Here is a 25,259-nt window from a genome sequence, read left to right on the forward strand (position 1 = left end):
AGATCCAGGCAACGTTGTGAAGAATAAAAACAATCAGAGTTAAAATTGGGACTGGTACGCTGCTGATGGCTTGCTTTTGTTAAGGTATTTGCACAAATCTAGCCCAGCTTTATATTATTTGGAAATTCCTTGTTTACCATCCCCGTAGGAGGTCCTTGTATATCTGCATGCGGACTCCAGTGATTGGGCTCTTACTAGTTAAGGGAGGCAGCCGTCCGGAGGGTGTCCAGCTTGGACGGCTGGCTGTTCTTTCTGCTCTTTCACTTGTCCATAACTTCCACCCAGTGGTCTTAGTTTCCCCTTGGAAGTGGAACTGACTGAGTGCCATCCTTATTTCACTTGGCCGAGTCCAAGCTGCAGCCCATGGTAGAAGCTGCGAGAGCTGGGCAGAGTTCCAGGCGAGAGGGGCCGAGAGGCGTGAGCAGCGCTCCACAGCGCTTGTCAGAGAAATGGAGCAGCGGCTTCTTTGTGGGCTGGTACATCCCCCTCCTGGGTGCACAGCGGGGACATTTGATCTTCGGGGGTGATTGATAAGTGCGGGAGAGGGCCCTCCGTCCCGTCCTTCGCTCCCGCCTTTCCCTCTCTTCCCTCCAGATCTTCTTTCCTCCTCCCTCTCGACTCCCTCCCTCTTTCCTGCCAGAAGCGCTGCCCTGGCGAGCTGCTCCAGTGGGGATCTGCCTGCCTTGGGGACACCGCCCGCACACCCGCCTATGCCCTGGCTCCCTGGCCACACTGGTCCTAGGCAGTGCCGGCTCCTGCGCCTCCCTGAGTCGCAGATGCTGCGGGTGCCTCCAGGGGAAGATCCTGGCGGCAGGATCGCTCGGTAAGTTCTGAACACTCGGGAATACCCTGGTGACTGAGCCATGAGCTGGCTTCACTTAGCTTCTCAGGATGAACCGGAGTGGGGAGGCTGGGCTCAATCCACTGAGGGCACCTTATAGGCTACTGCTCTCTACCCTCAGTCCCTGCTCAGGCTTCCTCTACCCTGGACCACTGCGCGGGTGTGGTCGGGACCCGCGTGTGTCGTGCAGCCCCGTGGTCACCGCTGCCAGGGGTGGCCCGCGGACCCGGTGGGAGCTGGGGCTCCGGAGAAGGCTCCAGCCATCCACGGTGCCCAAGCTCCATGGCTAGGGCAACGCGAGTGGCCGCCGTCGCGGCTGCCGTAACCCTGGTTGGGCATCTTGCGTCTGGCGGCTACAGCGTGGGAAGGTAGGGTGGCGCTAGTGGCCGGTGCCCCATTCTAGGCACTGAGACCCCTGCTTCCCGGAAAAATCCTTCAGCAATGGGATTCGCTTGAAGGTGCCAGGAGGATGGGAGGGCGATGAAGGGGTCTGCAGGCATGCGATTCCCCTCTCAGGTATCCCAGCCCCCAACCCCGTCTTGGCCTGATAGGTGGTTGTTCGCCTGCCGGCAGGCACCCTCTAAATCCCAGGGAAGCTTGGGCGACCAGAGCCAAGCTCTCTCCTCGGATAGAGGCAAGCGAGGTTGAGACGGAGGAGTTCGTGTCTAAGCCTCCCTTGCCTTTGGTTGGAGGAGAAGGAGCGTTTTCTTTATTTTTGCTTTCGTCCTTGCCTCTCTTGGGCTCCCAGTTCACCTTGAACACTTCCATTTCCTTTCAAAGCCTGCTTTTCTTAGCAGGGTGCTGTGGCACTTCTATCTGAGCAGCAGAGCCCAATGAAACTTACTTAAAAGTGCTAATCGGGTTTGAGGCTTTTTGTTGTTGTTGTTGTTCCCAGTAACTATGTTTCAGAAAGTGGCTGTGGACGCTCATACACAGGGTGGAGATGAAATAGTGGTGGAAGGGTCAACCGACCAGTGTAGGAAGCTGCCCACATAATGAAGACCTGTCACAACACCGCAGGATACCCGATGTCACTCCCCCCAGTTAGCTTACCACCACATTTCCTTTATTCTCTAAGTGTCAAAGATTTCAAGAAGCTCCAACCCCATCTCTTTCCCTATTTCCTTCCCTCCCTCCTTCCCACTGAGATTTCTAGCAAAATAGTCTCTCTTTTCAAAGAGTACTGACAGCAGCATCAATGTCCTGAAGAGAATTACTATATTTAATAACTAAAAATAATATTTGATATTTAATTTAAATATAAAAATTTGAAGACCTCATCTATGTAAAATATAAAACACCACCACCAAAGCCTAGGTAGATAGTTCTCTAATTCATATTAAGCAGTGATAGACTGTTTGGAAAGCTGCTGGACTGGGACTCAGAATCCATGTTCTCTTTCTAATTTTAGTTTCTTGAACTTAACCAAGTCAGCACTTTCCCTGGTTGAGGAATGTCCTCATCTATAAAATAAATCTGATTTCTAAGGTATCATTGAGCTGTAATGTTGGCTTCTGTCTCAATGAGATATTAACCTAATTCATTTGTTGAATGAATGAATGAATAAATAAACCATCTCTCTCTAGGAATAATGTACTTTTAATATTTGGAAGTATGTAGAAAAGAATGTTCTTTGCTATGAAAGGAAGCTTAATTGTGCTCACAATGCATCACTCTGTTTGCATCTAAGGATACAACTGCCTTAGAGATTAGGAGGCCATCCACAGCTGCCTGCGTCCCTTGGGACTGCTCATCACAATGTTGCCCAGTGACACAGAGGAGAATTTGGGGCTCACAAGGGAAAGCATCCTTCTAAAAGGTCACAAAATAATTACTGGGGTTAAGGGGGCTCCTGATGCCTGTTCCAAGCCTTTTCTTGGACGGAGGAGGAGAAGGAATGGGAAATGTCAGAGAAAAATGTACAGGAGATTGCTAGAGCCACAGGTTTCCTTGATGCCTAAGTTTATAAATAACCCTAGCTGTTCTTGGGGCAGAGGAAGATCTAGTAAAATGGCACAATCCTATGACCTGGTCTCAACAGGAAAGAATAAGAGAAAAACAGGAGGCTTTCCATTCTCAAAGGCTCATTTTGACTGCATGAGGTTCTCTCCTGTGTTTGCCCAGGAAATAAGAACTTGTATCCACTCTATCTGCAGCAGGTTGGGGGCTGAAGAGGAAGGGAATCAAGCTGAAGTGTTCTACAGGACAGGGAAAGCATTTGATCAATTCCTTTCCTCATTCTCTTTCATTCTCTCTTTTTCTTGACATGTATACCCCTTCCCACCAGAGGCAGCCCACAGTTCTTCCAGGCAACAGCAGCTATTATTTACACCTTGCAAACAGACTACACTAGGAGACTCCTGGATCCTGGGGGATGTAAGATAATCAAGGAAAAAGGAGATAATGAAGGAAAACATCCAACATTTTTTCAGCCATTAGCAATGCACTGGAAAGGTTATTTGAACCCGAATTGGTGTCAAAGCTAGGGGGGAACAGAGTCTACCCTCTTTACCAAATGCACACAGGAAGGTCCAAAAGAAGCTTGTGGCATACCTAGCAACAGAACTAGATCAGAATTCAGGTGCACCAGGTCTTAGACCATGACTCTTTTTTACCTCTGCTTTCTTTCTCAGGAGCCAGGCTTACTGTACTGCCTTCCTCTGTTCTCCTTGTTCCCCTAGCCCTGCAGCCTGGAGGACTTAACAGGCCTTCCTTGGGCTCCCACTCTCAGCTGAGGTTCATCCTGGCAGTGCCTCTCTGACACCCACTCCTCTTCTCCTAACTCCAGGAAAAAAGCACACGTTTAAACCTTATTATCTAAATATTAACCTGGGGGTTATGTTTGTTTATCTCAGTTTTCAAGCTTATAGTTGCTGGGTTTCAGAGTCCAAGCAAATATGTGCATGGCCAGTCATCACTAAGAAATTAATTCTCTCACATTGAAACAAAGCTCTGTATGTAAATAAAGCATAATCCCCTAGGGGGACTCCTGGCCCTCCTACACAGTCACCCCACTCTCTGCACTGAGGACATCTAAGCCAGAAGGCTGGCTGGTGGACATCAGTACTGTAGCAAACAGGCAAAAATCACACAGCCTTCCTAAGAGGCTTTGGACCCTTGCTTGGGTCTGGGATGAGACCTGGAATGTACAGGTCACTGCCCTTATCATGCATGTGAGAAAGAGGGTGTGGAAAAGACCACTCAGGGGTCTGAGAAGTTCTGGTGATGCCAGTGCCTTAGCCAGGCAGGTTCTTGAGAAACCCCTCTGCAGAAGCTTCTCTGGCTGCCAGCAGGGTTGGAGGTGGAGTAGTTCAGAATCAACTGACGCAGCCTGGAATAGAGCTTTGCAAAGCCACTTGCAGAGAAGGGAAGCATCTGCCCCACCCTCCCCCACCGTGCGCCCTCGATCCTCTGCCTACACCCTCCCCCCGTGACGTCACCCTAGCCCTGTCCCAGGGAGCTTGCTAAGCCTCTAAAATTCAAACTGCTAGACGCACTGCTGCCGCCAACATCGGATTGGAAGTGCGCGCCCAGGCTCTGCTGTGGCCGCCGCCCGCCGCCCGCCGCCCCAGCCGGCAGCTCCCGGACCTCCCTACGCAATTGCACCCAGGGCACTGGCAGCGCAGCTTCTCTGGGGCTCAAACCTTCGTCTTCCTCTTCTGCGCCCGCAGGATTTTTAATTTATGCACACCCTTCCCCCAACAAAATTAAAGCAGCCAACAAAAAGCTGGGCATCCCCTCTGGAAGTGGCGTCTTCTTTTACCTTGCTCTCCCTCTCTTCCTGAAGATGCTAAACTCCTGGTGGACTGCAGAGGAGGGGGGTCCCGTCTTCTCCTGATGTGTGAGTACCCCTCTCTATGAGCTGTCTTTGCTCTCCCATCTCCACCCCCGCCGCCATCCCCGATTCCTGATTTTCCCACCCCCCTTTTTGCGCAGTTTAAAAAAAAAGAAGAAGAAGAAGTAAAGCAATTTCTCCAGCCCCAAACGCGGGAGCCCCCCGAAATGTCTTAGAGATACCCCAGGGGAGGAGGAGGTGGGCTAGATTTAGTAGGACAAGTCATTACTAATGACTCCGCGGCTGGCTGCGACCCGCTGGGAAATCAGGTGCAAGCATGTGTATTCGGGAACAAGTGTGTGGGTGGGCTGGGGGAAGTGGGCAGGGAAAGGAGAGAAGAAACCGCTTTGAGAAAGCAGTGATTTCATTCTGCTGTGTTGCCCACCCCCTCATTCACCCTCCCTCCCACTCCACCCTCTTGCTTTGCCATTTTAATCTTCCTTCCTTGTTTCTTTCTTCTCTGCATCCCGCTTCCTCCCCCTGCCCCCCACTTAAGGTTTGCCTGTAGGTACCTGAGCTGACACTGAAGGTGCCTAAAGATGCTGAGCGGCGTTTGGTTCCTCAGTGTGTTAACAGTGGCTGGGATCTTACAGACGGAGAGTCGCAAAACTGCCAAAGACATTTGCAAGATCCGCTGCCTGTGCGAAGAGAAGGAAAATGTACTGAATATTAACTGTGAAAACAAAGGATTTACAACTGTCAGCCTGCTCCAGCCCCCCCAGTATCGAATCTATCAGCTTTTTCTCAATGGAAACCTCCTGACGAGATTGTATCCCAACGAATTTGTCAATTACTCCAACGCGGTGACTCTTCACCTAGGTAACAACGGACTGCAGGAGATCCGAACCGGGGCATTCAGCGGCCTGAAAACCCTCAAGAGACTGCACCTCAATAACAACAAGCTGGAGGTATTGCGGGAGGACACATTCCTGGGCCTGGAGAGCCTGGAGTACCTCCAGGCCGACTACAATTACATCAGTGCCATTGAGGCTGGGGCATTCAGCAAACTTAATAAACTCAAAGTGCTCATCCTGAATGACAACCTTCTGCTGTCGCTGCCCAGCAATGTGTTTCGCTTTGTCCTGCTGACCCACTTAGACTTGAGGGGAAACAGGCTGAAAGTAATGCCTTTTGCTGGTGTCCTTGAACATATCGGAGGAATCATGGAGATTCAGCTGGAGGAAAACCCATGGAATTGCACTTGTGATTTACTTCCTCTCAAGGCTTGGCTGGACACCATAACTGTTTTCGTGGGGGAAATTGTCTGTGAAACTCCTTTCAGGTTGCATGGGAAAGATGTGACCCAACTGACCAGGCAAGACCTCTGTCCCAGAAAAAGCATTGGTGACTCTAGTCAGAGAGGCAGCCACCCTGATACACATGTGCAAAGGCTGTCGCCTACAATGAATCCTGCTCTCAACCCAACCAGGGCTCCTAAAGCCAGCCGGCCACCCAAAATGAGAAATCGTCCTACTCCCAGAGTAACTGTGTCAAAGGACAGGCAGAGTTTTGGGCCAATCATGGTATACCAAACCAAGTCCCCTGTGCCCCTCACTTGCCCCAGTAGCTGTGTCTGCACCTGTCAGAGCTCAGACAATGGTCTAAATGTTAACTGCCAAGAAAGGAAGTTCACTAATATCTCTGACCTACAGCCCAAACCTACCAGTCCAAAGAAACTCTACCTAACAGGAAACTATCTTCAAACTGTCTATAAGAATGACCTCTTAGAATACAGTTCTTTGGATTTGTTGCACTTAGGAAACAACAGAATTGCAGTCATTCAGGAAGGTGCCTTCACAAACCTGACCAGTTTACGCAGACTTTATCTGAATGGTAATTACCTTGAAGTGCTGTATCCTTCTATGTTTGATGGACTGCAGAGCTTGCAATATCTCTATTTAGAGTACAATGTCATTAAAGAAATTAAGCCGCTGACCTTTGATGCTTTGATTAACTTACAGCTCCTGTTCCTGAATAATAACCTGCTCCGGTCCTTACCAGATAACATATTTGGGGGCACAGCCCTCACCAGGCTGAATCTGAGAAACAACCATTTTTCACACCTGCCCGTGAAAGGGGTTCTGGATCAGCTTCCAGCTTTTATACAAATAGATCTGCAAGAGAACCCATGGGACTGCACCTGTGACATCATGGGGCTGAAGGACTGGACAGAACATGCCAATTCCCCAGTCATCATCAATGAGGTGACTTGTGAGTCTCCTGCCAAGCATGCAGGGGAGATACTGAAATTTCTGGGAAGGGAGGCTATTTGTCCAGATAGCCCAAACTTGTCAGATGGGACCATTTTGTCAATGAATCACAACACAGACACTCCTCGGTCACTTAGTGTGTCTCCTAGTTCCTATCCTGAACTACACACAGAAGTACCACTGTCTGTCTTAATTTTAGGATTGCTTGTTGTTTTCATCCTCTCTGTCTGTTTTGGGGCTGGTTTGTTTGTCTTTGTCCTGAAACGCAGGAAGGGAGTGCCAAGTGTTCCCAGGAGTGCCAACAACTTAGATGTAAGTTCCTTCCAATTACAGTATGGGTCATACAACACTGAGACTCATGATAAAACAGATGGCCATGTCTACAACTATATTCCCCCACCTGTGGGGCAGATGTGCCAAAACCCCATTTACATGCAGAAAGAGGGAGACCCAGTAGCCTATTACAGAAATTTGCAAGAGTTCAACTATGGCAACCTGGAGGAGAAAAAAGAAGAGCCAGCCACACTTGCTTACACAATAAGTGCCACCGAATTGCTGGAAAAGCAGGCCACACCAAGAGAGCCTGAGATGCTCTATCAAAATATTGCTGAGCGAGTCAAGGAACTCCCCAGCGCAGGCCTAGTCCATTATAACTTTTGTACCTTACCTAAAAGGCAGTTTGCCCCTTCATATGAATCTCGACGCCAAAACCAAGACAGAATCAATAAAACCGTTTTATATGGAACTCCCAGAAAATGCTTTGTGGGGCAGTCAAAGCCCGACCACCCTTTACTGCAAGCTAAGCCGCAATCAGAACCAGACTACCTCGAAGTTCTGGAAAAACAAACTGCAATCAGTCAGCTGTGAAGGGAAATCATTGACAACCCTATGGTATCAAAGGATGCTGCTCCAAACTGTCGGAAGCACTGCATTTGCTTTTGTGTTTGTTTGTGTTCTCCCTTTCCCAGTGTTAATGGGGGACTTTGATAATGTTTGGGAGATGGGGTGAAGCAATGGTATTGCTTTTGCAAGTTTTCCTTTAAATTATTTCTTTCTCACTCTTCCCCCACTTTCCCCCCTTTTCTTCTTAGGAACCATCAGTGGACATGAATGTTTCTACAATGCATTTTTCATATATTTTGTTTATGGTTTTGTTTCTATTTTCTTCTTTTTTCCAGTGTGGGAGTGGAAAGAGGAGATTATAGTTAATAACGAAGAATAGACAGACTTTTCAAATGAAAATGGATAATTAGTGTATTTTTAGAAGATCTCCAAAGATCTTTTGGAACTATAACTTCTTTTGTAAATAATGATATTTGGCGTTTCCATCTTCAGTTACCAAGTATAGCCACTGGGCATCACTTCTTTGTGTTAAAGTGCCTTCGCACTTTAAGTACATTACTTAAATGTTGCTTTTAGCTTTGATAAATTGAACATATTTTAATGTGTTGTATTTTTAAAATGAAAACACTGTAAAATAGATCTATATGTCAGCTATATTAAGTCAACGTACAGTTTGCTTGAGTTATAGAAACCAGCCTGTCATGAAATGATTCTAGTTTAGAACTTTAAAGACTTAACTGTAAAATATTTGCTTTCCTCTGGGTTTGTTTTAAGTGATTTTATTTAAGTCAACTAAGGGGATTTAACAGTGGACTAGAGGTAATAAGCCACCTCAGTTGGGATTAGTGATTCATTAATAAAATATATTTAACCCAATATCAGAGTGAATTGAACAATTAATGCCCTTCCATAAGTCATTATTTTACACTAACATGGTCAGTGTTTTAGATTATTTTCCTAATTAAGAATACATTACACAACTTGTAATATATTTTTTCTGCATTAAATTAGATATTTTTATATATTTAAATGAAAGAGTCTGTATTTCTAACTTTTTAATTGAAATTAATATTTTTTCTGCCTACTGAAACATTTTCTATAAACACACACCAGTAGAGGCCGCCACACACCTCATTTAACAAAGACGTATGAGCCATTAAATACCTTGAAGGAAGACTTCAAAGGTGAGATTAAAACTTCCCAAATAAGTTCTCTGCAAATTCAAGGCAGAAGATAAAAATGTACACATTACTTTCTATTTCTTTTAGGATTAAATTTAGACTCAGAATTCTCAGTTTTCACATTTTATGACAAAGCAGCATTTTCCTCCTGAGTTTAATTGAAGCATTAATGGGGTGCTACCAAATCATGTACTATTTGCATCTCCAAATCAATTAGTAGTTACCTAAACCATGATAATAAACTTCTTTTTCTCTTTTTGCCTTCTTTAGCCATATTTTACTTGAAAATTTTCTTGTCTGCTTGAGCAAGCCTTTCATTTTGTTCTTAGCATTAAAATGATTTTAACTAATCAAGTCTATATAACATTTATGAAGCCTTATTAGCCTGTAAATAATTTGAGATGCAAACATTATTGTGTGATTTAAACAAACAGCCCTTCTTTACAACAAAAAATAGTTTTGTTTTGTCTATTGTAAATCCTTATGCAACTGGGATGGTGATCTGCATATAAAGTAGTCCAGCTTTTCAATTCCTTATTAAAGCAAGTGATGGCGTCTGAAAGAAGCACACTGTTTCCTTTTCATAAATAGGTTACTGCACATAATAATCCTTTATTATCATGTGGAGATTGAAGTGGATCCTGATAACTTACTTTTAAAGCTTTAAAATGACTAATAGTATATTGTTGGTCACTATTAACAATTCCTGCACTAGGCTTTCAATTAGAAGTTACGTTAATCGAAATTGTTTGGATTAATAACCACTGGTGCAAAATACTTTTTTAAACAATAGAAGATAATTGTATACATACATAAATGTAAAGGGAATTCAGGAAAAATGTCCTTACAATTTGAAATCTCTGAATATGAATATCTAGAGTGAGAAGCTAACATGTTCATTCTTTGATTAGAGATCAAAATTCCTGTTTAAATCCACTAGCTCAAAGTTGAAAATGGTGGGCTGAAATGGTCTACAAGAAAGTTTAATGTACAGAAATTTTACATTTCTCAGAGGAAAAGCTAGAGTATTACAACAGTTGAAGTCGGAGAAAGCTCTTGGATATCACCTTGTCATTGAATTGCTTACATATAAATTTGAAAAATTCTTCTTGTGGTATAATAATAAATACAGAATACAGAAGTAGGTATATTGGAAAGTTATTATGAAGACAAATTAACAGATATTGTCTTTAAATTAGTTTTTAGGCTTAACCATATGACTAGAGCTATCGTCATAGTAATTTCACTTCTGTGTTTGTTATTATTCTCCTTAAAGTAAATCCACTCCTATAAAATGCTAGTGTCCTTAGAAAAATTCACTCATTAATCTTAAAGAAAGCTACTGTAACATTCATTTAGTTCCATAATAAGGCCTCCTGGAAGAACTCAAATTCTTAAACTATTTTGCTTAAAAATTGTGATTTAATTCTTTATTCTTATGTTTCTTAGATTCATTCTTTATTTACTTTAGGTTGTAAGACAAAATCATTTGAATGTCAAGACTATTTCATCTAAAAACATAATACACCATATACTTTGAAGCTTTATTTCCTACTAATCATAAAAGTTTGAGTTTTATTAATGTATTTTCATCTCCACTGACCATATTGTTTTGCTTTATCCGTTCAAATGCTTTCAAACATATTTTATTTTAGGATTTTCATTTTTATCTCCTTCAGCTGGATTTTACTATTTCCCTTTCACGTCATATGCAGCTTCTAAAGGGTGTGAGCTACAGCACAAATGGTTCCAGCCAACAGAATGCAGTTCCCAGGGCCCTGCCTGTAACAGATCTAGATGTCTGAACCTACAATGGCAAATGGTAATTCCCTTTGATTCTAGCTCTTAATTAGTTTCTTTTACTGTTTCCAAGTATACCTCTGGCTAAATTTGTATTGAAATACTCAAAAGTTCCACTTCTCAGAATGGACACCATTGCCAAGAGTCTAATTTGGTGTGGATGGCCAACCTGTGTGCCTTGTTAGTTCCCTCCAGCATTTGGTGAATAAGGAAATGACCCTTGAATTTCCTCTTCTTTGTCATCTCACCTCTAAGGTGACTTAATTTTTCTAAATGATTCCATGTTTTCAAGGGCTCCGTATTTTAAGGTTTTACATTTTTTACAACCAATAAGAGAGGTTCTGTAATTTTTTGGATCCTAAAATTTCATTTTTATTGTACACATTCCAGAAACCTACTGGATTGGATTGCTAGAGTAAAGAAAATCTTCCAGACAATTCAAAACCATTCGTTTCTTCATCCACTCATTCATTCAATAAATGTTTCTTGAATGCTTGCTTCCTAGGTGCCAGGCTCTATGCTGTGTGTTGAGGGTACACAGAGATACAGCAAGCAGGAATTCTGCTGCCCCCACTCCACCCTCCTCATCCCCCACTTCCACTGCTACCAATCCCCCTCACCCTCACAGGATCTTTCTCCCACCTGGCAAGGAGCTTAGTTCAAATAAAGGAAAACTTTACCCGAATGACAATCACTCGGAGTAAACAGTGGAAACAATAATGCAATGCAGATGGATGAGCTTTTAAAGATGCATCTGTGCAGTACAATATAAAATCAATATATCATAAATAGGCTGGCTATAATATAGCCACTATTAACATCTCTTTGGAGTTATACAGCTAAAAAAGAAAACAAAAAAGAAACCACCAAAATAAAACAAATTACTGCAAAATTGGGCCCAATACTATGGCCTGATGATAGCTATACATTTGTGCTATCTAAGATCTAATTTGTAAAGTTGACTACCAAGACTGTAAATACAAAACCACAAACCTACTTAATTTTTTTGGAATATTCATGTTTTAGAAGCAATATTTAGTTTATATTTCTGTGGCTTAAAAGGTAATGTTTTGATTTAAGTGTCTTTTACCAATACAATATTAAGACACTTAATTGTGAGAGAGAAAATTAAGTACTGTATATAGGTGTACTTTGCTTCTCACAATGGTTGTGCAAAAAGTCATGTGTAAATTGAAGTTTTGTAAATCCTTGTATTTTAATGCATTAAGGGAGCTGTAATTTAGAGGAAACTCGTGAATCCTTTTATAAAGAAGAAAAACATTTTATAATACAAATAACCACACTCTGATTTATCTGTTTTGTATGTTTGGATTTTCAAAATCAACTTTGCTTAAAACAGAGCTCACGTGCATAATAAGAGTGTGTCTTGCCAGTGCTGCTTGTGCTACCAGTTTCTTGGTTGCTAAGGGCTTATACTTGAAAGTCTGCTGCAGTTTCGTGTGAACTGAGCTATCGAGTGATTCTCTGATGGCAAAGTAGCCTTCCTGAACAGTCCAAGTAGCCTACCCATCTCAATTCAATTGAACACAGGACTCTTCTGCTCAGCAGCATCTCCTCTCCCAGATATGACAATATCTCATTGGAGGGTAGAATGACTCCTGTATTCACATTCTACAAAGTGCTTAGAGTCACAGGTTTTATAATAAATATATGTTATTATGTTAACATATTGAATTGCATGTGTGTTGGAATTTTTTTAGCAGTATTTTAGCTTGAAAGTACTTGTACAAATACTGTTAGATTTAGTTGCAAATGATTGTTCTCAAGTTATTGGAATAAATGGCAAATGAAATAAGCTCTGGTGTATATAGACTTCTGTGCCAAATAGAAACATTGTTTAAGAAAATAAATGTCATATTTTGGACTGTTAATAGGCAAAATGAAATATTGGAAATGTGATCAAATGATATTGTATTTTATTGGATAAACTGTTTACACAGTTATTTCATGCTGTAGTTAGATTCAGTTAATAAATAAATATTCACTAAAAATGAACATTTGAATTAGTTAGAAAAATTCTTCAGGAATTTAAGAAAAAATATTGCGCCAACCATCCCATTTGCCTTGATGTATACTGTTCAAATGCTTACCTATTAGGGTTTTATTCTTTATATTAGGATAAAAATGAGCTGTTAAAAATATATATTAATACTTCTCCATGAATATATGGTAGAATCATATTTTTTTAATTGGAGGTAAACAATAACAATGAAAGCAGTTCAGATAAAGATGTCTCTAAAATTGAAGCAATGTCCACTGAATAACCAGTCGCCCCTCCACACTCACACATCTAAACTGAAGCCAGCTGTTTTTGATTATAAAATTTGGTGTAATACAAGTAGTGATCTGATAATTTCATATTTTTAGAGGCTGAAATAAAAATCCAAGAAATAGAAATGATGAATTCATTAACAGAAATGCTATTACTATATTCAGAAAGGCTAGAGTTAAGACCAAAAACGATACAGAATGAAAGAGAGAAAGAGAGAGAAATATATTCTTTTGTTCTGTGATTATGGAGGTATCATGGCAAATTGAATTCTCTGGCTATTTGCACTCAGTGAAAACATCACATCTGAACATATCTGCCAGCTATACTCCACTTACATATGTATAATGTAACAAAAGATTTGAGATACCTGTGGTGTCCAGACATGAGGTCTTAAAACAGACTAACCTGTGTTGAAATTGTTGATAATATGCACAATATATTCTGTTTATTCATGTAGCATTCACAGGATAGCCAAAACAATTGGAATAGCCACATTGGTAAGTATTTTGTTAAAGGATGAGAATCAGTGCTAGTATACCCAATTATTCTATCCTTTGCAAAGATTAGTTGGAACAAAAGGGAATAAAATTAATTCAGCTCTTAATTATGAACACATATGATATACAAGTGTTCATCAACAATTCCACAATGCCACTGCTGATACTGAAGAAAAGACTGGTAAAATACATTTTGTTATTCCTGGATGGGGCTGCAAATGTACCTGATTTGCATTTCCATAGTCACCTGCTTTGTAAATACTTACTCATTATTTTTTTATTCTTTAAAATATTGCTTTATGTTTGCTATCAATATTTCCATAAAAAGAAATATCTGACATAGGTATCTGTCAGATTATTATCTGGCATTTGTGGGCATTTTGATCTTGACAGAATGTTGGCTACAACTTGAAATCCAAGGTACCTTTCAGGTCACAAAGTGACTGCTTGGCAGACAGAATTAGTGAATGGATTCTTATGTGGGTGATCCTTGGCTAAATCCCTCCCTTGTCAAGTCACTTTCACTTTCAGATTGTTTAAACCTGATGGTGTTATGGAGTATGATAACTCTCTAATAAATAGCTCTTTAATGAATGAATGGATGGATGGATGGATGGATAGATGGATAGATGGATGAATGAATGAGACTTGCCTCTCATATGAACACTAAAGGAGGATCTATGTTCATGGCATAATTACAATGGATCACCAGCTGTTTCAGGAAATTTTAAAAAATGTTTACTCTTAATGTTTTTAGAGCTTATAAGAAACACACACATGCAAAGATATACCACATGAAAATGGCATAATAGTTAATGCTAACACAAAGTTAAGATCCAACTTTTGTTACATGCAGATAGGCCCAATTTTCAGGGATACTTTAGTGTGTCCAGTGAACCCAATGATGTTATTCTAGAGTTAAATGTAGCTTTACTAGCTGGATGGTGGTGGCACATGCCTATAATCCCAGCTGCATGGGATGCTGAGGCAGGAGGATCATGAGTTCAAAGCGAGCCTCAGCAAAAGTGAGGCACTAAATAAAAGACAAAATAGAGCTGGAGGTGTGGATCACTGGCCGAGTGCCTCTGAGTTCAATCCTTGGTTACCCCTGAACCACCACCACCAAATGTAGCATTACTGCTGATCTGTGAGATTGTCTTGTTATTGGCTTTTGGAACTGGGAGATTCTGAGTGGAGAGAAAATGTACTCCCTGACAAGCCTGAAGGCTTATCATTCAGTTCTTTCAATGGCTCTATGTAGTTGACTGTTTTTTTTTTTCTTTAGTCTTCTAGGTAGCAGAGAATGTTTTTGGACTCAAGACCATCTTACATCATATTTCTGAACAGGATTGTTTCATAAAGGACGTATTTATACAATATTAGAACCTACAGGTTCCCCATCTGGGAATAGCATTGAATTGGTTGAACTCAATTGATACATCCCAATTTGGTAGTCTATGATTCCAGGCTACTTTAGGAATGGCTGCTACACACAAAAAAGTAGGATCTTGATAAAACTAGTATTGGAACCTTATACCTCTTCTTCTTTCAGTTGTCAAGACTGGACATAGCACTAAACTGACTTTATCTCTACTGGATTCAAATGTACCAGTCATCTTCAGTTAATCTCTCCTTCTAAATTTGACTATAAAAGGTTTAAATGAGTTTCTTACTTGTTTATAAATTACAATAATCTGCTTATTTGGGGGAAAGATTATGATGAGTTTTCCATTTATCTGTTTTTCAAAGGAGTTGTCTTTTCTGTTGTTGAATGAGTTTACTAATTCTGTTTGCTGATTAGGCAAACTAAATTATGAATCTATCTAGAAAGACTGCATTGTCACATTTCAGGGAAATTCATATTTTTTCCCATTTTATTGTTCATCATCCCACCCTTTTAGTCAATACTGCCAAGTTTTCTATCATCAGGGAAACTGATGTACACTTAGACAAATCAGCAGAGCTTCAGAAATTCAATGATTCATTTCAGTGAGCAAATCTCTTAGTTGAAAAGTGGTATTTGGCCTCTTCCTGATCATAAATTTCAGCCATAGTTTTATGGCTAGGCTAATGTGTCTCTATCTGGTCAAATAGATTTTAACTGGAAACAAAGAAATAAAGCCCTCAGTCTTGACATGATCTTTTGCAAGAGTCAAAAGAGGAAAAAAGTGAGCATCAAAAGTTTCTCTGCTTTCCAGAGGTTTCTGAGGAGCATATTAACAGTACCAGTGAATGAAAGAAAAATCCAGCAACACTTTTCCGTGTGTTTTCTTTTGTCATGTTACAGCAAGTTATGAAAAAAGAAATTAAGGTTATCCTTGTCCAAACCAACATCTTAAAAAGTAAATTTAAAAGGATACCATTGGAATACTAAGGACTTAGAGTATGATTACATTTCAAATGTTGAAGTTGAAAGTTACGAGCCAAATACGTTTTATTAAGTTGATCTCCGAAAAGCACGAATGTTTTAAGTAGTAATCTGGGTAATTTGGAGGACAGAACTACTGGATGAATTTCATTAATTTTATGCTGCATTTATTCAGATTTTATTCTGTGTGAGCTCATTAGGAAGTTGTTGGGTTGTACTATGCAAAGAGCTCAAATGTGAATTTTAAGAATAAGCTAATTATTTAGTTATAGAATAATCCAGAGAATGCTCTGCCTGTGTTGATGTTTTTCAATTAGATTTTCTTAGTTCCTTTCTAGAACAAAATCAACAGTTCAAGGATGGATATTTATACAAGGGCATGATAAAGTTTTAGGAAGAATGGAGCAAATATATGCTTTCTCAAATATTTTTCAGATAAATGGAAAGAGGGCCAGGAAAGAGGAAGTTTCACAAACTCTTCTTGCCCTGCCTCTCAAAAAAAAAATATTTCCCAAATCTTATCCCCGACTAGGAGACAAGTATTTCTACTATGTAAGACTTTGAATTTTACCAGATGCTGCCTTGGTTCATTCTTAAATCATATAGATTTCTACTTATTTGTTGAGTGAGGAGGAGGATCTGAGGACAGTGGGAGTGTGGCTCATTGGACAAAGGACCAGAAGTCCTAGGACTTAGCCTCCCTGCTGCTGCTAACTCTTTGGGTGGCATGTCTTTTCCTTCTCTTAAGAGTCACTTGCCTCATCTTAAGTTGGATTTAGCCTTCATGCACAAGAAGCCAATTGAATAAAAATAAGGTCATTACTAAGGAACATTGGGATCCACATTAACTCATTAAAAATTAGTAAATCTTTTTCAAACTTGAAACATTATCTTTAATAACAAATTATTTTTTACAAACCTCACACCTGTTCTGTGACATACTACTGAAAACATTTGAGCTAGAAGTTCTAATGCTCCTTTGAGCTTAAAAAAACCTCATGATTTTCTTTCGGTCATTCTTATTTCAGGTCTTAAACATTATAATTGTATAAATCCATTTACACAAAGAGGATGAGTAATTTCTGGTAGTCCTTATGTGGTAACAGATTGTCTCTAAAAATACAATTTATGGAGTGCTCACTGTGTGCTGAACACTTGAGCATATGCTGTGCACATCTAACACAAATCCACAAGTGTTCCTGAAGGCCAAGTGTGTGCCTAGCAGTGAGGCAAGATGCTGGAGAAAAGTGGAAATCTTATTAGCCACCAAATACAGAGTGAAACAAGATATACTCTCCAAATAAAGCATGGTGCTTATCCTCAGGGAATTTATAACCACATTGAAAAAAAATGAGCTATTTTTCCTTAAAAGGGATACGGGAAGGCAGGATAAAAAAAATAAAAAGTTCAGTAGAGACTAGATTGGCATTATCTGAGAAAGCTGCATGGAGCAGGCAGGACATGTAGACAGCCTTGAATTGAGGAAAGACTTATGAAGTCAGCAAGGTCAAAAATGTAAATGCGAGAATAAGCAGAGGGGATGGGGTTGTGGCTCACTGGCAGAGTGTTTGCCTAGCACATGTGAGGCACTGGGTTAGATCCTCAGCACCACATAAAAATAAATAAACAAAATAAATAAATAAAATAAAGGTATTGTGTTCATCCATAAATATACATATATGTATGAATATATATAAAATATATAAAAATAATTTATATATATACAAATTATATATAATAGATATAAAAATAATTTGTATATAAAATTAGAGCATATAAATAATTTACATATATGCAAATTATTTATATATATGCAAAATTGAGAAGCCAGAATAAGAAGTTGAGACTTGATTCCATAAATCATGGAATACTTTTCAAGCAAAACAAAAATTATAGAACTATTAATATCAAATAGCACCTTATACAGTTATTTCACATGCATTTTAATGTTAATCCTTGTAATCACTGCTTGATATTGGAAACTGAGGTTCAGGGAGTTTGTGTGCTAGCACCAATGACCTATTAACTCTGGGGAGAGGCCAGCTTGTTCAGCAAGAGTCAGCACATAGTTGAAGAGCAGGCCCTCTGATGCCAGCATGCTGAGATTTGAAACCCAGCTCTGCCACTAACCAGTTGTGTGATCTTGAGCAATTCATTAAACTTCTCTGGGCTTCAGTTTCCTTACCTGAAACAAGAAAGAAATGATCATCTTTGTCTTACACAGCAGTTATGTAGGTCAATGAGTTAATATCTGAAAAATAAAACATATTTGTCATACAAAACAAAAAGTGAGAAATGTATCACTTGAAACCAGTTGTGACTGAGTTTGTCTCATTCCCTTCCATTCCTGGTATCACTGAATCAACTGAGAACCTATAGGTCATCTGGAAAAAAGAGTGATTTGAGCACTTGAGAAGAGAGGTGACTGGGATCCAGGAAGCTGCTTGCTTCCTCTTCGGGATAAAGGAAGCAAGCCCCTTTGTTTACACAATTGGAAAGATGAAGACAGGGGACCCTCCTCCTATGTTCAACCACAGGGGGTCTACAAGCTGAGAGTACAGATTGATCATTTAGAGAGCCAATATTTTATAAACATGTCCACCTTTTGTCATGAGCAGATCCTTAACATAATGATAATCATATTTTCTACTAAAATGCATAAGGCAAAATGAGCAAAACATGCACGACTTTTCTTCATGGATTCTAAGGAGAAAGAACCTTGAAGAGGATAGGAGGAACCTGAGGCCATCTGGAGAGGAATTTCAGGCATAAGCCACCCAGATCTTATGTATGTGCGGAGCCACTGTCACAGCTACAGAGGAGCTCAAGCTTAAGAGTGTCTGGCACTTGTTTTTTTTTTTTTTAATTTTTTAAATTGTAGATGGACACAATACCTTTAGTGTATTTATTTGTTTATATGTGGTATTGAGAATCGAACCCAGTACCTCACACATGCTAGGCAAGCACCCTACTACTGAGCTACAGCCCCAGCCTTGGCACTTGGTTTTGATGCTCTACTGCTCTAATGGTCCTTGAAATTGTGAATCAATTTTGAACAGGGGACTCTGAATTTTCATTCTGCACTGGGCCTCTGAAGTTATATATAAACCTCTGGAGTCTGTAGCACCAGTGATTCAAATAACTTGCCACAAATTCCTCTTGCCTAGATGTGTCTCTAGTAGGACCACTGTTTTATGAACATCCCACAACGTCTTTTTTTCTAATTACCTGAATCTTATTATGTTGTCCTGGCATATGAGGTCCCAAACTAAATGAAAGTATGGATACTCATCCTTTTAAGCCCTCCTTATTTATATTTTACATCTTTTTAGTGCATTCAGAATGTTTGTGTGTGTGTGTGTGTAAGAAAAATAAAAGCATACAGTGCTAATGCTGAAGTAATTGGGGGAATGCCATGTTTCTCCATGTCTCTGTTCTGCACACACCCTGTTGTTATCTCTGCAGTGTATTGCTGGTAAGAGAAGTCAGATGATTTTGCAGTGTGAGAAGAGCAATTTGGTTTTTGTAGGGCAGGTAAAAAAATGGCTTGGTATGATTTAAGTACACCGCATAGGAAAGAAATTTTGTACATTCAAAAAACTCTTCACTTACCTCTATCAACTAAGCTGTGGCCACAAGAACAACTTCCAGAGGGCCAGATTTTATTCATCAAAACTGCCCTAAAAAGAAAGGAAAAATAATTTCATCCATATAAGACCATCAAGAAATAAAAGCATACTGAAGAGAAAGGAACCTGGAAAAGTTGACACATAAGTTAGAGTAGGGGTAGAAATGATGAAATCCTGATTCACAGGATTTCACAGGATCAGGATATTGCCATTACATTCTATTACATAATTATAAATAACATTGTTTCAAAAAGGTTTTGAAGACTTCTATTCAATGGCACCTGGATAAGTTTCCACAGTTATTCCTAGAAAAACTCCTTAAATAGAAAATTAGAAAGGTCATAGGATGACAGCATTGTACAAGCAAAAACTCCCTGATCCTCCATGCACAGATTTCTATCAAGCTTTGTCAGGACATAGGAGGAGCTTCTAAGCACACCTCAGAGCTGCCTCTGAAGTATTCAGAAACTATGGACCACATATCAGTGTTCTGTGTACACCTGACCAACAAACCGTGGGTCTTATTTAGAAAAAACATGGATGAGTTGTAGGGACAACAATGACTTTAAATGGTGTATCTGGTCTTTCTGACCCCAATACACATTAGTTACTGAAGTGCTGAATCTGTTGTGTGACATAGAAAGTTCAGGTTTTATGTAAGGTTCAAGACTTAGGGCTTATATCTATTTTTTAAATAGAAAACATACCACTCATTGCCTATTGGTTTGTTAGCCTGACAAAATCCCAAGTGATGTAGAAGCCCTGAGCCTGCAGAAGAGAGCTCTACAACTTCTGGCTGTATTATTCTTTCAAGCCTAGAAGGGTAGATAGATTCAGGTACCAAAAACCTTTCTAATCCTGCTCTGAGACAGGTCAGTTGGCTGCAGGTTCAGAAAGCTCTGCTTTGCAACTGCAAAAGTTGCTGAATCACAGTAAAGAGCTAGACTATGACTTATAAAACTTCTAGCATTATCTGTTTCGCTTTATTTCTTTTTCCTACTAAGGCTAGTGTTATTGAAATCCATGCATGATTGCTACAGACAATCAAACCAAGTAATCATTATGGGAGTAAATTTTAAAAGCTGATTTGGTAAATAAATACTCAGTTCTCTGGTTTAATTCTTAAATAGACAAGTCAAGAATTCTCCAAAATTACTTTTTTGTTATCCCTAGAGATAACTGCTGTGTAGGGGCTGGGGTTGTGGCTCAGTGATACAGCACTCACCTAGCACATGCGAGGCACTGGGTTCAATCCTCAGCACCACATAAAAATAAAATAAAGGTATTGTGTCCAACTACAGCTAAAATAAAATATTTTTAAAAAACTTTGCTGTATTAACTTTTTAAAAAACACAAAATGTTTGATATTTCCAAAGGCTGTTTATTTTTTTCCCTATAAGGTGTAAAGACATCAAAGTCTCCCTAAATCTGTCATTTACCTTAGACAAAAATGGTCCTCAGACTAGATATGATTAAAAAATTCATGATTCTGTGTCTTAATTTTAAAATTTTGCTGTGAAGGCTGGGGTCATAGGTCAGTGTTAGAACACTCACCTAGTATGTATGAGGCCCTAGGAGCAAAAGCAAACAAACAAAAACCCAACAGCAACAACAAAAAACAACCCCCAAACCCAAAATTGTACCATAAAGCTGGATGTGGTGGCACATGCCTATAATCCCAGCTACTCAGGGGGCTGACACAGAAGAATCTTAAGTTTGAGGCCTGCTTAGGCAACTTAATGAGACAATGTCTCAAAATATTTTTTTTAAAAAAATGAGAGATGGGGATTTAGATAATTAGTAGAGCACTTTCCTAGCATGCTCAAGGACCTGGGTTCAAAAAAGATTGCTTTGTGATTCAAATTATGCCAAAGCAAACATGTCTATTAGATTTTAGATGACAAAATTTTCCACAATTTTGTAAATTGAAGAAATAATTCTTACCTTCTTCCTGCAATTTAGATTTGCTTTTCCCAGCCAGACGAGTAATGTGCTGATATTGTAACAAGATTTGAGGAAAACACATTTCACAGGCTGTTGTAAAATCCCAATAATCATGCTTAGGAGTCAGAAAAAGATCTAGCAATTTAGTTTTAAAACACTACATACATGATCCTTCTAAATATCACCTGATCTTCACAAGATTATGAAAATCAAGAACAATTAACATGAAAATATATTTCTTTTCACTTTTCAGAGAAAACCAGAAGTATGGATGAAAGTATTAAATGTTTTGTTTTCATATAGTAAACATGATTAAGAACAGGAGGGTGGAAGGGTATTGAAATGTGGGCTATCACCTTATTGTCTCCAGGGACAAAGAAAAGAACTTTTCAGTCCCAGCTATTATGCAACAAAACGTTTTTTCAACATTCTTGTTCATAATGTTTCCTGGAGTGGAATGTCTGTCTTCAAAAGGTTTAAGCTAATGCCCATACATGCCCACTTAAAAAATACTTTCCATTTATTACATTTCCTTTTCCCAGACCTCTGGTAAACTTAAGAGGCCTCATTATACTATATGGAAATAGAGAGATTCCCAAATGGAAAAGAACTGTTTTGGATGCTAACGTCCATAGCAGAAGGAAATAATTAACCCATTAACTCATTCATTCATTCATGTAACAAACATTTATTAAACACTATACAAAACTCCAGCTATAATCCTCAAGCAGTTCCCAATCAAGTGGTGCAGAAAGTCATGCATCGAAGGAATACTAATGTAGCATTGTAAATAGTCACGAAAAAAAAAAAAAAAGGATATACAGGGTGCACCAGGAATGGAGAGAAGGCAGCCATTGGTTCACTCGGGGTAGGAAGACCTAGTGAAAGCTGTCTTAGAGCTAGATGTAGAGGGATGGATAGAATCTTGGCTGGAAAAGTTGGATAAGGAAACAGCAGACTGAAAAAACATAGATATACTGCATGTTTGTATAAATATGTCAAAATATACTCTACCGTCATGTATATATCTACAATGAACAAATGAAATCTTAAAAAATAGAGTGATTGACAACAGAAACAAAAGGCCTTTGCAAGAGTGGAGTGATTTGCTTTTGGAGGTGTTAACTCTAACCTAGGATGTAAGGGGACGGCAGCAAGGATGAGCCTGACTTGGTAGGCTGAAGGCAAACCATAAAGGCAAACTAAGGAGATCATAGGCAATGTGGCTTTGAGCGGTGTAGCAGCATGATCAAGTCTGTATTTAGAAAAATCATTTTGGTGTTCTGGATAATGGACTAGAGTGAGGAGAAGATAGAAGTGAAAAGAATAACTTAGAAGTTAAAACAGATGCTGGAGCATCTGAAACTAGGGCACAGGAACCCTAATGAGAAAGGGAGGTAAGGAGTTAGATAATCTATTGCTATGTTTGCATCATAAGCAAAAAGGAGGGCTCAAAACTTTCTAGAATCTTGTATGCTGCTATCACATAGAATACTTGCATATAGTTAACACTTCATATGAAAAGCATTTATTCAGCCTATATTCCATTTTTGCAGAATCCCAAAGTATTTATGAGAAGTACAGATAACCTCACTTCTTCATATGCACTGAAGGTTTTTGAAGATAAAGATCTTGCTTCAAAAAATGATGACCATACTTAACAACACAAACATCTAGAAATGCCCTAATTAGTAAATATGCTAACAGTTCCCCTATATAATTAGCATTGTTCAGTATGGACATGTACTTGGTGGCTACGTGAGAACATAAATCCTATAAGGAATATAGAAATTCTGTAACATGTGTTTATTATACAACAGATTATTTTTTAGAGAGATAGTCAATATAATTTAGATGTCAGTCATGTCTTATACACAGCAATAATCAGAAAAGCATTTGAGATGCATAATTTAGTTACAAATTATATTTGATTCTTAATTTTGTTATTTAAAGGGTTTTTTTTATATTGAAAGGGGATTTCTTATCTAGGTCTATCACCATTGCTTCACTAAATGATCCCATAATATATTAATTAAGCCATTAAATCAATACCCAAGTACCTACCCATTGCTAAGAACTGGAATCCTGAGTGAACAAGTCAGACAGGATAGTTACCCTTGTAAAGATCAGGGAGATAATGCACAAATGCTGCCTAGTAATATGTTCTTCTCAGTTTGGTTTGGAATCAAAGCAACACAACTCTCCAAGGAACTCATACAATAATCATTTGTTCACTCATTCACCTGGTATTAGGTACCTCCTTTATGCTAGATATTATGCCTGATGCTGGGTGCAGTGGTAAATAAAATAGATGAGGTTTGTGCTCTCCCGGAGCTTACTATCACCTAGTGAGTACTTAAAGTACAATGTGCTGAGTGCTAAGGTGGGGTGAATTACAGAGGGAAAGTTCCCAGCATGTGGTGTGCCCTTAAGATGTTTGTGTGTGTGTATGTGTGCGTGTGTGTGTGTGTGTGTGTGTGGGAGAGAGAGAGAGAGAGAGAGAGAGAGAGAGAGAGAGAGAGAGAGAGAGAGAGAGAGAGAGAGGAGAGACAAAGTATTTCTCTCTGGGAGAGAGAAGTAAAGATATGCTCATCTCAGTTCCACCTACATATAATCACATTCTCTCAGTGATCTATGAAGTGAAATAAAAGAATGAAACAATACCAAATGTCTTCTTTGATATAAGGAGAGTAACTAAGAACAGAGTAGGGTCGAAGAGCATGAGAAGAAGATTAACATTAAACAGGGATGAGAGGTGGGAGGGAAAGGGAGAGAGAAGGGAAATTGCATGGAAATGGAAGGAGACCTTCAGGGTTATACAAAAGTACATACAAGAGGAAGTGAGGGGAAGGGGAAAAATAATATAAGGGGGACAAACGAATGTCAGTAGAGGGAGCAGAGAATGAAGAGGGGAGGGGAGGGGAGGGGAGGGGAGGGGGGATAGTAGAGGATAGGAAAGGCAGCAGAATACAACAGACACTAGTATGGCAATATGTAAGTCAATGGATGTGTAACTGATGTGATTCTGCAATCTGTATATGGGGTAAAAATGGGAGCTCATAACCCACTTGAATCAAATTGTGAAATATGATATATCAAGTATTATGTAATGTTTTGAACAGCCAACAATAAAAAATAAAAAAAAAGAAACAATAAGAGAATGAAACAGGAGACAGGCAAAAGAAACATGCTTGTTATACCTCCTTCCTGAAGCCTTCCCTAATTCCTCTAAATGGAGGTGAATTCAAAGTAATTATTGCTCCCTATTCTCAAGAATTTCTTCCAATTTGTGATCTTAATCTTGTTGCACATATCCTATATAATCAAAAAGAAACTTCCTATTCCTTTTGGATGAATTGGGGAAGAATCTTTTAAGATTTGTTCTTCCTAAATGTTCTTACAATAAAAGATCTAGTAGAATGTTATATAAAGACTGAAAAAAGATGAGGACCATAACCTGTTGAAGCTTCATTTCCTATGATTATTTATACTCCTTTTTCCTCACCTTTGCCTTCCATGTAATCAGCCTCATCCTGTAACTCGCTGGAAAGATGCTGATTACATACAAGTCACAGGGTAATTTACCCTTTTGACCTTCCTTGAGCTCTTATAAATCTCTCTACTGCTGGGAGGCCAGGGTTTTGTTCTTCCCTCAGCAACAAAGGCTTGTTGCTTTATAAAGCTGCCTCACACAGTAGCAGCAAAGAAACAGTGAAAACTGTGTGTGAGACTGCTGGGGGAGGGTTGTCTGTGACCTTGGCCTTTCTGAGAATGTGGGGAGGAGGACCATTTCCCATTTTCCCAGTGTTCACAGCCCT

At 39.6% G+C, this 25,259-nt stretch overlaps 1 protein-coding gene and 1 non-coding gene across 5 annotated transcripts; one reads left to right on the forward strand and one right to left on the reverse strand.

Moving 5' to 3' along the window:
• The first annotated feature begins 407 nt into the window (after positions 1–407).
• On the forward strand, positions 408–12,741 carry Slitrk2 (SLIT and NTRK like family member 2). 4 transcript variants are annotated; one of them, XM_058572049.1, is made up of 3 exons: positions 408–823; positions 4,629–4,682; positions 5,185–12,741. In XM_058572049.1, the coding sequence occupies exon 3, from the start codon at positions 5,216–5,218 to the stop codon at positions 7,751–7,753; it is 2,538 nt and encodes an 845-aa protein (XP_058428032.1). In that variant the 5' UTR covers positions 408–823; positions 4,629–4,682; positions 5,185–5,215; the 3' UTR covers positions 7,754–12,741. The 4 variants fall into 4 exon arrangements, 3 of the variants coding, with proteins under 3 accessions (XP_058428032.1, XP_058428028.1, XP_058428029.1); XM_058572045.1 differs by having other exon boundaries at positions 410–823; positions 4,513–4,682; positions 5,173–12,741; XM_058572046.1 differs by having other exon boundaries at positions 410–823; positions 5,173–12,741.
• Positions 12,742–21,472: 8,731 nt separating this feature from the next.
• On the reverse strand, positions 21,473–21,576 carry LOC124076361 (small nucleolar RNA U13). The gene has a single exon (XR_006846329.1). It is a non-coding gene; the product is annotated as a small nucleolar RNA U13 (small nucleolar RNA).
• Positions 21,577–25,259: the final 3,683 nt, after the last annotated feature.

Source organism: Marmota monax, unplaced genomic scaffold, assembly GCF_021218885.2.
Source record: "Marmota monax isolate L192 unplaced genomic scaffold, Marmota_monax_Labrador192_F-V1.1 WCK01_AAM20220418_F8-fsc00123, whole genome shotgun sequence".
Classification (NCBI taxonomy): domain Eukaryota; kingdom Metazoa; phylum Chordata; class Mammalia; order Rodentia; family Sciuridae; genus Marmota; species Marmota monax.

What these genes read in the sequence shown, in the direction of transcription:
- Slitrk2 (XM_058572049.1), top strand. Translation starts at nt 5,216, where the DNA reads ATGCTGAGCGGCGTTTGGTTCCTCAGTGTGTTAACAGTGGCTGGGATC.